At 34.6% G+C, this 17942-nt stretch overlaps 1 protein-coding gene across 11 annotated transcripts in view; it reads right to left on the reverse strand.

The window, feature by feature from the left end:
- AKT3 (AKT serine/threonine kinase 3) overlaps nt 1–17942 on the reverse strand; it is a 330364-nt gene that overhangs the window by 193323 nt on the left and 119099 nt on the right. For 8 of the 11 annotated variants that reach the window (XR_008551764.1, XM_054694944.1, XM_054694942.1 and 5 more), the window contains one exon: nt 8827–8952. Coding sequence is in view for 5 of the 11 variants with exons in the window: in XM_054694940.1 (XP_054550915.1) it covers nt 8827–8952 (126 nt within the window). In the remaining 6 variants the exon portion in view is untranslated. Of the gene's footprint in view, nt 1–8826; nt 8953–10032; nt 10052–10085; nt 10216–10240; nt 10348–17942 lie in introns of those variants that run through there. The other 3 variants (XM_054694945.1, XM_054694943.1, XM_037510300.2) reach the window with 3 other exon arrangements.

A 17942-nucleotide genomic window follows, 5' to 3' on the forward strand; every position in this document is an offset into this window, starting at 1 on the left:
CCCTGGTGGCACAGTGGTTGAGCACCAGGCTGCAAAGCTGCCCGCAGCCTCTGTAGTGCCAGTTAAATACCCTGCCGCCGGTGAGGGTCCCACATGGAGCGACAGACCTCTCCTGCGGCACCCGCTGCTCTCCTCAGCAGTGAATTTCGTCAGTCTGCCTGTTCTGTTCCACTCTCTGGCTCTCGTAAATTCTCTCACCCTCCCGCACTTCTGACTGTACCCAGGTTCTTGTATAAATAAATAAATAAATCTTTTTAAAAAAGAAACAAAATTTACTTTATGATTTCTTTCTTTGTAAAACCCACAATATTTATTTCTTCAAAAACCTAAATGGGGCCTCCCCGGTGGCGCAGCGGTTGAGCGCTGGGTTGCGAAGCTGCCTGCAACCTCTGCAGCCGGTTCGATCCCCGGCTGCTCCCCGGCCACCGGAGGAGGGTCCCACATGGCGCGCAGACCTCTCCTGCCGCCCGCTGCTCCCCTCAGCAGTGTCCTTCGGTCCTTCTGCCTGCTCTGCTCCCCGCTCTGGCTCTGGTGAATTCTCTCACCCTCCCGCGCTTCTGACTGTACCCAATGCATGTATAAACCAAACAAACAAACAAATAATAAATAAATAAATAAGACATGCCTCTAGAAAATTAAAAAAAAAAAAAAAAAAAAAAAAAAACCTAAATGTCCAATTGAGATCATCTCTGATAACATTAGTAATAAATATTATTAAAAAGTGATACATGATTTAAGCCTAGACACACATACATCAGCAAATGTTAATATCATTTTGAAAAAAATATTTAAAGCTTAATCAAACTCGTCACTACACAGCTACAGCTCTAACACTTAAGAATTTCCTTCCTGGGGCCTCCCCTGGTGGCACAGTGGTTGAGCGCTGGGCTGTGAAGCTACCTGCAGCCTCTGCACCACCAGTTCGATCCCCGGCCACCTATGAGAGTCCCACATGGCACGCAGGCCTCTCCTGCCACGCCTGCTGCTCCCCTCAGCAGTGTACTTCGTCAGTCTGCCTGCTCTGCTCTCCACTCTGACTCTGGTGAATTCTGTCACCCTCCCGCATTTCTGACTATACCCAGTGCTTGTATAAATAAATAAATAAATAAATAAATCTTTAAAAAAAAATTTCCTTCCTTCCTTCCTTCCTTCCTCCCTCCCTCCCTTCTTTCTTCCTTTCCTTAAGAAAAGTGGTAGAAAGGATTGGATTTATAGAATAAAGAATTTATTTCCTTGGAGAAAAACAAAAAGATATGTTTACCCATTCAGAGTACAGCACAAAATGTACAAAAGAACAATGAATTTTGGAATATTATAAACAAATTATCCTAAACATTTTTATTAAAAACAAATACAGAGATAACCAAAGAGTCCTTATTAGAATCTGATCTATCTGGAAAACACTCTCTAACTTAAAGCTTCAAAGAGAAGAAATTGATGTCTCTCTTCCTATTTAGAAACCATGACTCCTAATAATATCCTGACTTTAAAGGCATTTAGACATAGCCAAAGTCATGTCATTTACTATTTATGTACTGAAAATAATACAGATCTTTTCTATATTACAAAACAGTTCACTTTAAAATCTGGTTTAACTGATGGATTGCAAACAAGTTGAAGAGCATATTCTGGAATAATCAGCTCATTCATCTCCAGAAGAACAAAAAATAATCTCATCTTAAATATTTTGTCAATTTAAGTCAGTTGGGAACAATGCTTTCCATTATATTTTTCTCCAAAATCTGTTTTAGATAGTCATTGCTAAGTATATTCCAGTTATTTCACAACAGTAGGAGATTTATATGCATTACTTCTTTAATTGTCCCAATAAAGCTCTGAAGCATTTTCCTTTCCATTTCACAAAAAAATAGAAGTTATATGATTTTAAGTCACTTATTAAAAATCATTTAGTTATTAAGCTTTAAAAACTGTGTCTCTAATCAAGGTTTTTTAATTCTTGGGTCTTCTTAGTATGTCTCAGACTGTTACAGGAATGTGAGCTGCTTATGAGAAAGGAAGTTTTATTTTTTATAATGAGTTTTACATACTTCATCATTTTCAGCAAGTTGATAGAAACATGTGACATATAGAGTACTGAAATAGCTCCCCCCAAAGAAAACTGACAAATTTGGTCTTTTGGTATTCATACACAAAGAGTAATTATTATCATCTGTGGTAAGAATATTGCATACAAAAGCACCAATGAATTTTGATCAGATCAATACAAGGCATGGGAAGTTCTAGATGACAAGATAACAAGAAATATTACTGTTTCAGGATTTCTTATAGAAATTACATTTAAAAAATGTCTTTCTGTCAATATTAGATCATTAGTACAAAGATGAGAAAACATTTGAAATATTTATTGGCCAAAATGTTAAAAAAAAACTAATGTGAATTAACATGTAATTACAGTTGCTTGGAATCTGATATCAGGAGTTATACAGACATACCAATCTAAGCCAACCTTATTGATTCCTTAAGTCATAATAAAATAATCTATCTGTAAGAATAAAGAGCCAACAGGGTAGGAAAGCAATAGAAACAGAATTTCTTAAAGTCAAAAAAATTCCAAAAACTTCATGAAGTGAACAGAAATTTCTAAATAACACAGTTAAACAGTATTTTAACAAAATGTCCTATTTCTACAGGATAAGGTGAAATTCAAAGGAAAAAAATGTACATGAAAAAACACTATAAACAGTATATGTTTATTTTTAATTACTTTTTCAAAATTTCCTACAGAAACAGAAAGTTTATCAGTGTGCTTTTGGAAGCAATAGTCATTGCGAGTTGGATGATTCAATTATCAAGAACTATTCTGGCATGTTTCAAAAGCACTGCCATTTTTAAACATAAAAAAAATATCTAAAAATGCAACCGTAGTAATAGATTCTGAGTGCATGGATTGGGGGTGAGGGAGAAAAACAATGACAAATTGGTCCAAAAGGACACTGAGACTTCAATAGTTGGACAACTATTGTGCTGACAATTAGTGACAGGAAGCAGAGCACAAAACAAATGAATGACAAAAGCTGGATGAAAGACCTTATTATAGTGCAGAAACATGATTATAATAAAGGAGCAATGTACTCTCCTCTATAAAACTTTCAAACAGGCACCCTACTCTCCTTTCTCTTTCCCTGAATTTCATCTTTTCATTAACATCTGCTTGATTATGTATTATTTCCAACCAAAAAGAATGCCTTTATATCATTCCTGAATTCCAAGGCTTAAAAGGTCCTTCTCTCCACTGTGGCCTTGGGCCCTCATTTAACTTTACTCAAATATAATAAATGCTTTTAAATTTAACATAAATATATAGAGGGAGGAACAGAAACAGTGATTTAGCATACAAATGCAGAATGCAGAGAGAAAACAAAGTACGCATCCCTCAAGTTCAATTTGTCAAACATGTAATGATCATATAATTCATAGTAAATATCCAGATGATTCTGGCTCTAAAAATTAGCATTTCTCCTATGATTTCTGTTATAATTAGAAAAAGACTAAAATCTTCACATACTAGTTAATCCTCTGCATTAAGGTTTAGTTTACTTAAATGTAAGTATCCAAAGATCTGATATCACATATTAGTTGATGATTTGATTCATGACACATATAAAACTAGTCTAGAGGCATGAAAAGCTGATCCCTTTTGAACTGCCTATGCTAGCAAACCTCTTACCTCAAGACCCTGAGGTAGTCAGACATGATTTAGTTAAGCAGTGGTCTGGAAAAGCACTAGCCTTGAAAGTTGAAAGCTGGTTGATTTAAATTCTAGCTTTAAAGTTGGTTTAATTTCTAGCTTTTAATTTAATTTAAAGCTGGTTTAAATTCTAGCTCCATTACTTAATAGATGCATGACCACTGACGAAATCCGTAGTCTAGTTTTCCAGCTGTAGATATAATATGCATCCTGCAAAAATGTTAGCGGGAATAACAATATGTATGTAAAGGACAGAGGTGCTTAACAAGTAGTAATTATTATTATGACTATTAATTCTCAATGGACTGTTTCAAGAAATTATTACAAGCAAATCATTTAATTTTAGATGGAAAGTCCTTTCCATCTTTTCAGATCTTTTATTATAACTCCCTATTGCTACAGATGGTAAAATTCTGAGTTCCAGTGTGGTAAAATAACCAGTCCAATATTACATAATAATCTATGTAAATTTCTATCAAATAATCAGTTACTTGGCTACCATCTCCATACTTTACATATAGCACAAATGAGTACCACTGCACATAAAGTACACCTCTTGGAAATAATAGGTCTGCTATTAAGCTACTGTGTATAATACTTGGCATACCACTAAGTTTTGTGGGTACAAATAAATACTGCCTAAAGACAGCTGTCACTTGTAAATCTCATATATAATTAAATGCATTTGAATCAGGTGTTAGACCAAAGTATAAACCACAGTTCTACCATATATATGCTTTGAGACCCTGGGAAAGTTTCTTAATCTCTCTAGGACTTGTTTCATTTTCTACTTCTTTTAGCAATTCATTAGTTTATTTTTAACTGAAGTCATATGGGGTACCCCCATTAGGTATTACCGCCATAGCACACCTACCACCAACTCACATTCTACCCCAGAAGACCGCTGTGCCTCCTTCCCTCTTCGTTCCTTCTCCTCCCAAGCCCCTTCCCACTGGTGTCTCAGGTCTGCAGGCAGCAATCAGGGTTAGTTTTTTAGTTCGTCTTTCTCTGACTGTTAATTTAGTTACTTTATCCACATTTAGTGACACCATCTGGTATTTATCTTTCTGATTCTGACTTATTTCACTTAACTTTATCCTTTTAAGCACCATCCATGTTGCTGCAAAAGGCAAGATTTTATGTTTTTGGATCACTAATATTCTATCGTGTATATATACCACATTTTCTTAATCCACTTATTTGTTCTGGGGCCCTTAGGTTGTTTCCATAGTTTAGCTATAGTAAATAGTGCTGCAATAAACATGGGAGTGCAAGTATCCTTTTAAATTTGTGTTCTTAAAATTCTGGGGTAGACGCCTAGAAGTGGAATTATTCGGTCGAATGGCAGATCCATGTTTAATGTATTGAGAGACCTCCATACTGCTTTCCATAAGGGCCTGACCAGTTTGCATTCCCACCAACAGTGTAGAAAGTTTCCCTTTTCTCCACATCTTCACCAGCTCTTGTTTCCAGTCTTTTTGATATGTTTCATTGTCACAGATGTGAGAGGATATCTCACTGAGGTCTTGACTTGCATTTCTCTAATAGTAACATTTTTTAATGCACCAGCTGGCATTTTTAAGGTATTATTTACTGTATGTTATTCTCATTATGACAAAATGTGATCAAATAAATAAAATATTTCATACACAGTAGGCTCTTAAAAACTATCAATTCTTTTTCCTCACTTCCTTAAATCCCTCTCCATTTCCTGTGTGAATTATAAGTGTGATGAAGTAAAGCAACAAATACAATTCACTTTTTTATATTAGAATCTAAGAACTAATTACACTGAAATATCTACTATCTCTACTATCTGGAAACTAAAAGTTTAACTTAAAAAAATAAAGATATCCTAAAAGTAAATATGAAGCAACTCTATCAGTTAAATATCTACATTTAACTTAACCAAAAAGAATCTATAAGTTTAAATAGGCCATAAATGAGTATAGTCAGAGAGGTGTGAAAAAAGAATTACTTTACCCTTCAGATATGGTACAGTGTCATGGAAGAAAATGATAGGGTCAGTAAAAAGCTAAAACAACAATACAATAACTCTTGGCATCAAAAGCTGGTTGGTGTTGGGGAGGCTGGTTTTTACCTGAGATGAATATTATACAGAGATGAATATTAACATGTTAATAATTAACATTATGTACAAAAAACACAGAATAACCCAACAAGGCTGCTTATCTCACACAGGCTGCAGGTGTCTGTCCTCTACCCCTCCCCCACACACACAAACACATACAATCTATTTCCCATCCATACCACCATCTCTCCCCTACAAAAGAGAAGTTGAGTTTAAAAAAAGAGATTACCCTAATCCCTCCTCCTCCCCCCAAACCCCACAGTGTTTCTCTGGTTTATAGTTGCTTGTTTATTTTGATTTACTTTATTATAATTAGTTTTTTTCCTGGTCCCTTATTTAGGTTTTCTAAATTCCTGCATACATTGTGCAAAAATGAAAAATGACGTAAAAATATATAAAATAAAACTTTAAAAAATATATGCTTAGGGGATACTGGAAACCAAACTATCAAGTAGAACACCAATAAAGAATCTCCACCCAAGGGGAAAAAAAAAAACACACACACACACACAAAAAAAGAGAGATACTGAACATAACCACTTCCAAGCTAAGAGCTAAAATTCAAAACTTTCAGGTAAGAAAACAATTACCTTTAAAGTAGGATTTGAAAATGGAATATTTACTTACATTAGTAAAATCATTTTACATTCTATTAGAAGATGAACAGCAGTATTCCTACAGAAACTACACCACCAGGTAAGCTAACGGGACTAGTGTCTAACTCTGATGCTGAGAAAACGAAATATCTCGTATGATTACAGCAGTCTCCCAAATATTTCAAATACAATATTTATGCCTATCATTTTTCCTCTTTTCTTCTCAGACATTTTTCAGTCATTTAGTGAAGGGGGCTAGGGCAAAAGGGAAACTAGTGAAGAAACCATTCCTTGTTCCAACTGTTCCCTCTCTTAATGTCTCATTAAAACATTTTTTCACCTTATTCCTGAAATATTCTTCTCCTCTATTTTAATTTTTTTAACATCTATTCACTCTTCCAGGGCCTCCTCAAACCCCCACGCAGAGAATAATAAGGTCTTACAAATTCATTGCATCCAAGTGTTTCCACTATGCTGTCTAAATACCAGACAGTTCAAAGGTCATATTTATGGACTGTGCCAGGGCCCATTTCACTGGACTCATTATTTCCTCAGGCAATTATTATAAAATTTAGCTTGCAATAAGTCAAACTAATAATAATCCATTTAATATATAAGATCCATGTTATTTAATATACTTCTGCAAAATAACAATCTATAACAACTTGAATATACAAGTGAAGATTACAGATGTCAACTAATATTGATTTCATGGATAAGTTGACTGTCAGTCACGAAAGAGAATATCTCCCCAAGAGTGCAGCATTTATTTCAGCCTCTGCCAGTGGAAGTGTTGGAGCAGATGTTGGCAGACTGTGACATACAGTATGTCTTTAAAACTTGTTGGGGTGTGAAATTTCATAAGGTCAAAAAATGCTGCATTTTGATCAGGAGATACAGGAGTTTTGAATTTTATAAATTATTTCAGACAAACCAATAACATTTGCTAGTAAAAGAGTGTGTGTGTGTATATATATATATATATATACTCTTTTATATATAATATATATACTTATATATATACTTATACACATATATATACTTATATACTTATATATATATACTTATATATATATATTATATATATATATATATATATGGCTTTAGGTAGGATATAATAATACATCCTGCTAATGTTTGAAAAGCCAATTTCTATCACTTTCTAAAGCAATACTACCCCAAAAGATCTTTAGGAAAAAATGAGTTCTTAAGTCAATACAAAATACAAGACATATTTCAATTAAAAACAGGATCTTAAAAACAGGTTTCTACTGAAAGTGATAAATAGCATTTCATGGAGGGGGATAATTTCCTTAACTTTATACATTTCCTTAACTATATACATTTATATATGTATATAAATGTTCTCACTTTTAAAGAAATGAAATCTCTACTAAAGCATTTAGTCATATCAGTGAGGGTTTTTTAAAGTTAGCAACCTTATCATGGAAATGATTTCACAAACCCTTTGGTTTATTGTTTTATTCTTTAAAAATATTAACAGATGCTATCCATAAAATAGACTTGGTCTCTAAACAATAGTAAAATGACTTTCATAACATTTAAGGACCTACCTTTGTTATCTTGTATATGCAATACTTTATCATATTTTATTGTATATTTTTGCTTCAGTTTTTCCTATCTTCTCAAAATGTGGCTAAACATACAATCATAATTTAACTCAAGATTTTATTTCAATGGTTTAACTTTTTATGAAAGACTTTAACTTTCACGGTAGTTCATTTAACTTTCCGGTAGTTCACAGGAAGTTCAACTTCCTGTAACTTTTAGAATGCTTTACTTATGAATAATCACAGAAAAAGTTTTGCACTGATTAACCAGTAGTTTGAACAGTGTGAAAAGTCTGTATAGACTATAACAATAATTTTCATCGTTATCATGTTTTGTGCTATGTTCAAGCAAATACATAATTTCTAGATGAGTTTAAATCACAGATTTGTTAGCTAGTCATAAAGAAGAAAAATTTACCTGCAAACATTAAATCTCCCAATAATGAAAGTCACTTATTCTCATCATACAATTAAACAAAAGAGCTAAGATTATGATAGGAACATTTATTAGAAACGCACTAAGTACTGCAACATCTTACAATCAAGTTTAACCTAGCAACCAAGTTCAAAGGTCTTTTTTTCACATTTTATAAAGAAAAACTTGATATACATATCTGGGAAATTATATTCATTACATTCAAGTTCTAACTAAAAAGAAATTCAACATTATATAAGACCATATATTATCAATAATACCTATGCTAAGGAATTGAAATTGTCTTAAGTTAAAAATTTATCTCCTATTTTAGAAAAACTGAAACTTTTTCATTTGCCTTCTTATATACCCTAAGATATATGACACAAAAGGTCATAGAAATAAATAAATTCAAGGTGAATCGGCAATTATATTTAACTTACTTGCCACTGAAAAGTTGTTGAGGGGATAAGGTAAATCCACATCTTGAGGTTTCTCTTTATATCCTATGAATGAGCCATCTGTCTTCAAAAGGAAATATCTTGGCCTCCAGTTTTTTATATATTCTCCTACATGAGGAAAGCATGCATGTTAATGTTGAACAAAAAGGAAGAGCAGTTTTTATGTGAAAACTAAATTACTGTACAATACAAGTCCTACAACACTGTCCTCCAAAAATTTAGGCATATTTTCATAACTTACATAATAAAATACGTAAGCCTGCAATTAAGATTCAATAAAAACCCAAACATGTTTTGTTTTTAATGATTTTACACTTTGATAATTCATTTGCACCATTACTTCTTCAGAGAATCATTCATCTGAGTACACATTTTGTTCAGTTTTTCATATCATCAGATGCTTGTTACAGCTTATTTTCAGCAGTTTTGAAAGACTTAGTATATCATCCACAAAGTGTCAAGGAATTTCAGTGAAAAATACACCCTAAGAGGGATATGAAATAAATGTTTCTTTTCCATGTCCTACTAGTAGTATCAGTTCTTTAAAATGAGTATCAGTTCTTTAAAATGGGGAGGAATCTATTTTTATTGATAAATCTTGATAACTTATTAAAAAACATTTTATTTTTCTACATAGTAAAATAACCTGTACAAAGCTGTAAATAAGTCAAGGAAATGAAAGAAATGTGCTTGTAGAGTTGAAAGACATACACACACTCACACAAACATGGTAACTGTAAGAACTTGGTACAGTGTCATAAACATAATAGTAAGTGCATTTTATCAGATTTTGATATGTTATCACCTAAGCTATCAAAATATAAAATTATGACAACACAGATCACCATCTGTTGACCTCATACAGGACTGATTTTAAGTAACAGAAGCATTCCATGATACCAAAAAAAGCTAAAAGACCACCTCATCTCAGTTTTCAGTTCTCTACTAAAAATTTCTGCCTATCATTAAATTTCAAATGCTTTATAGTACTACCAAATATTACTACAAAAATCTGAACACAGTTCAACATTCCCTATAATTCAGTTTGTTCTCTTGACCCCAGTTATCCAACTTCAAATATAGCATTTGCCGATTCCTCTCCTTATCCTATCAGAATCAAGGTCAATGACTCCACAAGGATTTCTCATTTAGTTCATGCTAAAGCATATCCTAACTTCTCACACCTACCCTTCTGCTAACGTGCTGTGTCCATTCTGCCATTCTATGCATCCCCTACTAACCTAATGCCTCTACCATTTCCAGTTTAATCATCCAGTTGGGAGTCCGCCACTTTGATTACCACACAAATTCTGTATCTGCTTGCCTAAATAAATTATAATAAAGTTAAAAACATTTGTGTGATCTATAGCAAGATTTATGGTTGTCAAAATGTTACCAGAACCCAGCGGCCTCAGCGGTGGGAGCCGGCAGGAGCCGCGGTGCCCCACCACAAGTCGGTTGTGGCAGTTGCTCCTCAGAGACCTTTTATGTAACAGTGTACTTCCTGGATTGTGGAATGGACCAATCAGGTGCTAGCTATAAGTTGATTGGTGCTATATGGTCTGATCAGACTTTTGTTACCAGGACCCAGCCTCTCTCTACAAGGCAGTTGTGGCAGTTTCTCCTCAGAACTGTTCGATGTAAAGCATATTCCTAGGTTGAGGAATGGACAAATCAGGTGCGATTGGCTGATTGGTAAATGGTCCAATCAATCACAGGATTGAAAAATGGTCCAATCAGACTTGTGGGTGGGGCACCCTGAGAGCGAGTATAAGCCAGGGTTGGAGGGCGCTGAGGAGAAACGACGCCAGCCCAGAGATGAGGACGCCAGCTCCTGAAGAAAAAAAGATGGTTCCAGGCTCCAAAAAAGAAGAAAAGAAGCATCCAGCAGCAGCCCTCCAAGGAGGGAAGAGAAGCCGAAGGACTGTCACAGACTGGGCCTCCATTCTATCTCTGACATTACCTGAAAGGAGCACCAAAGGCCCTAAGCCTGGTGTCTCAGAGAGCTGTTTGTTGGTGGCATATATATACATGTTTGAGGACACATTAATATAAATGTGTGTGTTTGTGTGCGCGCGCGCGAGAGAGACTTTCAGGCTAAAGTTTAAAAAAAAAGAGAGGGGAGATGGTATGAATTTAAATGTATACTTCCCATCTAAAATTCATACTTTTGACAGAATATTGAAATGGATCATCTTCATTGGGGATAATGTGTGTGCAACTCAGGGTTACTAAACAAGGGAAACACCTCAGTTCCAATTACATTTTTATCTATAATCTTCAACCTAAATTGATCCTCACATACTTTTTAATGTATTTCACTAACACTACTGAGAATTAGAGTTAGTACATCAAAGAACTAAAAATGGATTGATTAAAATGTTAAAATTTTCTTACATCTAGAATAACTTAGGGAATTCTAGATATGTCCAGACATACAAATAGCATTACAAATAATTCAGCTTATGTCCTCACAAATGAATTATACTGATGAATTCTAAATTCCATTTTAAGGCTAACTTTATATCTGCTCCTAACTGTAATCTCATGAGAAACAGAAACACTGACGTGCAGTTAAGTATGCAGTGGCTGAGGACACAGCAGAAATACTGATTAGTTTCCTAAATGTCTAGCCTCATTTTTTTGATTGGGTTGCTTGTTTTTTTGTGGCTGAATTGTCTAAGTTCTTCATAGATTTTGAAAATTAACCCCTTGTTAGATGTGAGGTGTGCAAATGTCTTCTCCCAGTTCATAGGATGTTTTGTTGCTGGGATGGTTACTTTTGTGGTACACAAATTTTTTAGCTTGATGTAACCACATTTGTTCAATGTTGTGTTTTTTGTACTTGCCCTTGCAGTTGTATACCCTACATACATTTCTGGTTGCTGTCCAGAAATCACCTATGTCTTTTTTAAAGTTTTTCATGATTTCACATCTTACAATGGATGAAAACTGCATATTTTTTTGTGTGTGTGAAAGCATAATGCACTTTATTATTCTTTTTTTGCAAATGGCTGTTTCCAAACAGCATTTATTGTAGAGGCACTCCTTTCTCCATTTTACGGTCATGGCTCTTTTATCAAAGATTAATTGTCCATATTTGTTTGAGTTTATTTTTGGACTATTCTATCCCATCAGCCTTGGTTCTGCTTGTTTCAATACAATTTTTATCTCTACTGCTGTATAGTACAGTTTGTAGTCACAGAGTTTTCTCCATTTTTCTTTTCTTTTGGGGTTATTTTTTCTAATTTTGTCTTTCTGGTTAAATACAAATTTTAGTCTTTGTTCCATTTCCTTGAAAAACATCAGAGTTTTGAGAAGTACTACACTGAAACTAAACTTATTTCAGGTAATGTGGCCATTGTTACATTTATTCTCCTAGTCCTTGCCTTTCCATTTTGTTCTGTCCTATTATTTCCTTTCACAGTGTCTGACGATTTTCAGTGTTTCAGTCCTTCACCTCCTTTATAAAGTTTATTCCCAGGTATTTCATCCTTTTACGTGTAAATTTTAAATGTGACTGATATCTAAACTTCACTTTCTTCTGATACATTGTTTGCATATAGAAATGTAACAGATACATACATGTTGATTTGGTATCCTACAACTTCACTGTATTCATTTATAATTTCTAGTATTTTGGGGGAGCCTTTTGGCCCTTCTATGTGTATTTAGCATTTTACCTGTGAATAATGATAGTTCCACTTTTTTCTTGATTAGGACTTCTTTTGTATCTTTTCTTGCCTAACTGCTCTGATATGGACTTTCTACACTATGTCCAATAGCAGTGGTGAAAGACATCCTTGTTTCTGATCTCAGGGGACAGGAGTTCAGTTTTTCACCAGTGACTATGATATTGGCTGTGGGTTTGCCATATATAGACTTTATTATGTTGAGATAAGTTCCCTGCATCCCCATTTATTGGGGATGTTGAAACTCATTTTATCTTAAATGGATGTTGAAACTCATTTAATGCTTTTCTGCATCTACTACAATTACCATGTAATTTTATCCTTCTTTGTTAGGTGTGGTGAATTACATTGATGTATATATGTTGTACAAAATCTGCACGCTGGGAAAAACCCCCCTTAGTCATGATGGATGAGTCTCTCAATATTTTGGATTCAATTTGCCAAGATTGTGCTCAGGATTTTTTATCTATGTTTGCCAGAGATACTGACCTGTAGTTTTCCTTTGTTGGTTGTTCTTATTTGGTTTCAGAATCAAAGTAATGTTGGCCTTCTAAAATGAGTTTGGAAGTGTACCTCAACATAAAATTTTTTTAAGAGTTGGGGAAAAATGGTATTAAATCTTCTTTGAAGGTTTGGTATAATTCACCAATGAAGTCATCTGGTCCTGGGCTTTAGTTCTTAGGGATACCCATTCCATTCCAGTATTTGTGACTGGTCTGTTCAAGTTATCTATTTCATCTGGTTCAAGCCTATATGTTGTAAGGTTCTAAGAATATGTCCATATCTTCTAGGCTATAAAATCTGCTTGCATGTATATGTCCACAGTAGTCCCTTATGATCCATTATATTTCTGCAGCATCTTTTGTAATTCCATCTCTTTCATTTTATTTTATTTAGGTCTTCTATTTTCTTAGAGAGCTAATGGTATGTCAATTTTGTTCATTCTTTCAAAGAACCATCTGATCATTTTATCATCTCTTTGGTTTCTGTTCATTTCTGCTCTAATATTATTTCATTCCTCTTACTGATTTTGCTTTTGACTATTCTTTCCCTAATTCCTTCAGATATAAATTTAGTTTATTTGAAATTTCTGTTGCTCATAGATGTTGGCCTGTATTGTTATGTATTTCCCTCTTAATACTGCTTTTAATGCATCACACAGGATCTGGCAGCTTGTCTCATAAATCTCCAGGAAATATTTTATTTCACCTTTTATTTCTTCATCTACCTAGGAGTTATCAAAATATTGTTTAGTTTCCAAGTTTGTTTTTCTCTGTGTTTGTGTTTTATTTAAAACTTTATACCACTGTTATACAAAGAAAACAACTTAATGTATTTTCTATATTCATGCATCTTTGAAGAAATATTTTGTGTCCCAGCATATGACCTATCCTTGAGAATGGTCCATGTGCACCTAAGAATGTGTATTCATTTTTTGTTATAGGAGGCGCTGTAAATTTCTTTTAAATTCATCTGATCCATTATTACTTTATAAGGTAATTATGTCCTTGTTTACTTTGTCTAGATGGTCTAGCTGATGATTAAGTAGTGTGTTTATATCTCCTATTATAACTGTGTTGCTTTAGGTCTGCAAATAGTTGGTTTATATATGGCAGTCCTCTTCTACTGGGTTCACTTTTTTCCAACTGAATAATCTTTTTCTTCTTTAGGTAATCTCTGACTCGTCTAGATAATGAAATGTATAAGGGATCCACTTACTATAAGGCACCATTATAAGCAAGCTCTTTCACTTTACTTAAACTCAGAATTGACTTAATTATGTTTTATATTCCAGCCCCAGAAGCAGTCTGTGGAAGTTATCCAAAAATAGTCTTACACTATCCAGGAGTGGGCTACACCCAGGCTGCAGCTTCTCCAGGGATACTATACAGGATGAATTTAAATGCTATAAAAATTAAGAAAGCTTATCTCAAATGAGCTTAAAAGTATTCTTTTTTTTTTTAATTTATCCATTTATTTATACAAGCACTGGGTACATTTAGAAGCACGGGAGGTTGAAAGAATCCACCAGAGCCAGAGCGGGGAACAGAACAGGCAAACTGACGAAATACACTGCTGAGGGGAGCAGTGGGCGTGGCAGGAGAGGTCTGCACGCCATATGGGACCCTCGCTGGTGGCTGGGGATTGAAGCGGCACTGCAGAGGCTGCGGGCAGCTTCGCAGCCCAGTGCTCAACCGCTGCGCCAGCGGGGGAGGCCCATTAAAAGCATTCATTTTTAAACAATCTACAAATAAGTCTTTTAGGGTTCAGAAACATTAATGATATATATTTTTTCACACTCACAGATTTATTTTATTAGTTTTGAATAGGTGTGCTCACTACACAGTTCTCCCAACACCAAAACACCAACAGTCATTCATCATATTCCGTTGCATTCTTCTCTCCACCCATTCACTCATGGATGCCTTACATCTATGGCCAGCTTTCAAGGTTTGTCTGTCTGACCCTTTATACGTTTTTCCTTTATTCCATGTATAAGTAAAACCATCCAATATTCATCATTTTTTTCCTGACTTGTTTCACCTAGCATAATCCATTCTCATCCATTTTGCCACAAATGGCATGAGCTATTTTTTTTTTTATCACAGAACAGTATTCCATTGCATATACATACCACATCTTCATGATATATTCATCTGTTTTGGGGTGTTAGGTTGTTTCCATTTTGGTTATTGTAGGACTGCTATAAACACAGGAATGAAGGTTTCCTTTTGAATTAATATTGTGGTGTTCTTTGGGTTGATTACTAGGATCAGAATAGCTGGGTTGTATGGAGGAACCATTTCTAGTGTTTTGAGAATCCTCCATACAGCTTTCATAATGGCTGGACCAGTTTCATTTTCCATCAGCAGTTTAAGAGGGTTCCTCCTTTTTCTCCACATCGTCACCAGCACTTGTTCTTTTTTTTTCCTAATTTCTTTATATATATATATATATAAATCACTGTCCATTTTTAAACAATGTTTTCTTCTCCACCCCCCTCAGGTGTAGTCCCCATAGAATTTCCTTCACCAATTCACCCATGCACCATCACCACAGTCCCCTGTGCTCCTTCCTCCCTCCTTCTTCTTCCTCATCCCATTCTTTGTTTTTGTGTTGTTGTTGTTGTTGTTGTTTTAATATGGGCCATCCTCACTGGTGTGAGGTGGTCTCTAATTGTGGTTTTGATTCACATTTCCCTGATAAGAAGTGATGATAAATATTTTTTCATATGCCTGTTGACCATTTATTTGCCTTTCTTCTTTGAAGAAGTGCCTACTTAGTTCTTTGCCCACTTTTTGATAAGGTTGTTTAATGTTTTTGTTGAGTTCTTTGTAGAGCTTTGACACCATCCCCTTATGAAATAATTAGTGTGCAAATATATTCTACTATTCAGTAGGATGTCTCTTCATTTTGATTACTGTCTCCTCCTTTGTACAGATTTTTTTTTTTTTAAATTTGGTAGAGTCCCAGCTGTTTATATCCTCTTTTGTTTTCCTTTCTTCTGGTGATGAGTTCTGGAGATATTTCTGAGTTTATGTCATGGAGTGTTTCATGGTTTCAGGCCTTACATCCAAGTCTTTTCTCCATTTTGAGTTGATTTTTGTGCATGATGAGATAGCAATCTAGCTTCATCCATTTACATATGCCAGTCCAATTTTCCCAACATTTGTTGAAGACACTTTCCTTGTTCCAGTGTATATTCTTTGTCCCTTTGTCTTAAATTAGTTGACCATATAAGTGTGGTTTATTTCTGGAGTTTCAATACAATTTTATTGGTGCTGTTTTTACTATTATAGCTTTATTGTATAGTCTGAACCCTGCAAGTGTAATCCCCCATTCTTCCCATTTTTAGTCAGGAAAGCTTTGGCTATTTGGAGTCTTTTGTGAGTCCATATAAATTTCAGCACTGTTTGCTTCATTTCTTTGAAGAATGTCATTGAGATTTTTTTTGGCATTGTATTGATGTAAATTGCTTTGGTTAGGATGATCATTTTGGTAATTCTGATTGTTCCAATTCACAAGCAGGGGATATATTTCCATTTTTTTGTGTCTTCTTCTATTGTAACAGTGTTTTATAATTTTCCTTGCACAGATCCTCCACCCTTTGGTAGGTCCCTTTGTTAGGTTTATTCCCAAGTATTTAATTTTGAGGGGTATATTTATAAATGGGATAGTTTACTTAATTTCTTCCTTTTCAGGATGATTGTCTGCATATAGGAGGGTAACTGACCTTTGTGTATTGATTTTGTAACTTGCTACTTTACTGAACTTGTTTATTGGTTTTTCTTTCTCGAATTTTTTAGGGTTCTCTTTATATTATCACCCGCCAATAGTGATAGATTTACTACTTTTTTCCCATTTTATTTTTTCATCATTTTTCATTTTTGTACAATGTATGCATTTTCATCTTGGTTATAGTCCCCATAAATTTCCCACCACCCTTGTTTTGATCCTACTCCCTTCTCTCCCCCTGTAGTGTGTCTCTGGTTTATAGTTGCCTGTTGATTTTGACTTTCACTTTGGTATAGTCTTTTTCCTTTTATATCTTTTACCTCACTATTAGCTAGGACTTCCAGTATTATGTTTAATAGCAGTAGTTAGAATGGACATCCTTGTCTTGTACCGGAACTTAGTGGAAGGCTTTCAGTTTTCTCCACTTAGAATGACACTAGCTATAAGTGCATCGTATGACTTTTATTCTGTTGAGATATACTCTTTTCCCCAAGATTTTTCAATGACCTTCATAATAAATGGATGTTTAATTTTATCCAAAGATATGGCATTTATCTTTCTGTTGATGTGTTGAATTACATTGAATTTCAGATGTTGAACCATCCATGTGTCCCTGGAATAAATCCCACATGGTCATGATGTATAATCCTTTGGATGCAATGTTGGACTGGGGTTGCTAATATTTTACTAAGGAATGTGGTGCTCTTGTTCATTAGGGAGACTGGCCTGTAGGTTTTTGTATTAGTGTAATGTTGACTCATAAAAGGTATTGGGAAGTATTCCTTCTATCTCAAACTTTTGAATGAATGTGGACAAGATGGAAATTACTTCATCTTTGAATGTTTGGTAGAACTCACTAAAAAACCATTTTATACTGGGCTTTTGATTTTTGGGAAAGTTTTGATTTGTTTCAATTTCCTTGCTTGTTAATTGATCTGTTCAAGTTTTCTACTTGTAATTCAGTACTGAGTGATTGAATAATCTAGGAATGTGTCCATTTAATCTAGATTGTTGAACTGGTTTACCTAAATAGTCAAAGTAATCTCTTACTATTCTTTGAACTTCTGCTGTGTCTGTTGTAATTTCTTCACTTTCTATGATTCTATTTATTTGCGTTTTCTCCCTCTTCTTATTAAGCCTGGTAAGTGCTGGTCTATATTGCTTCCTTTT

Source organism: Talpa occidentalis, unplaced genomic scaffold (assembly GCF_014898055.3).
Source record: "Talpa occidentalis isolate TD23 unplaced genomic scaffold, MPIMG_talOcc4v2.1 talOcc4.14, whole genome shotgun sequence".
Classification (NCBI taxonomy): domain Eukaryota; kingdom Metazoa; phylum Chordata; class Mammalia; order Eulipotyphla; family Talpidae; genus Talpa; species Talpa occidentalis.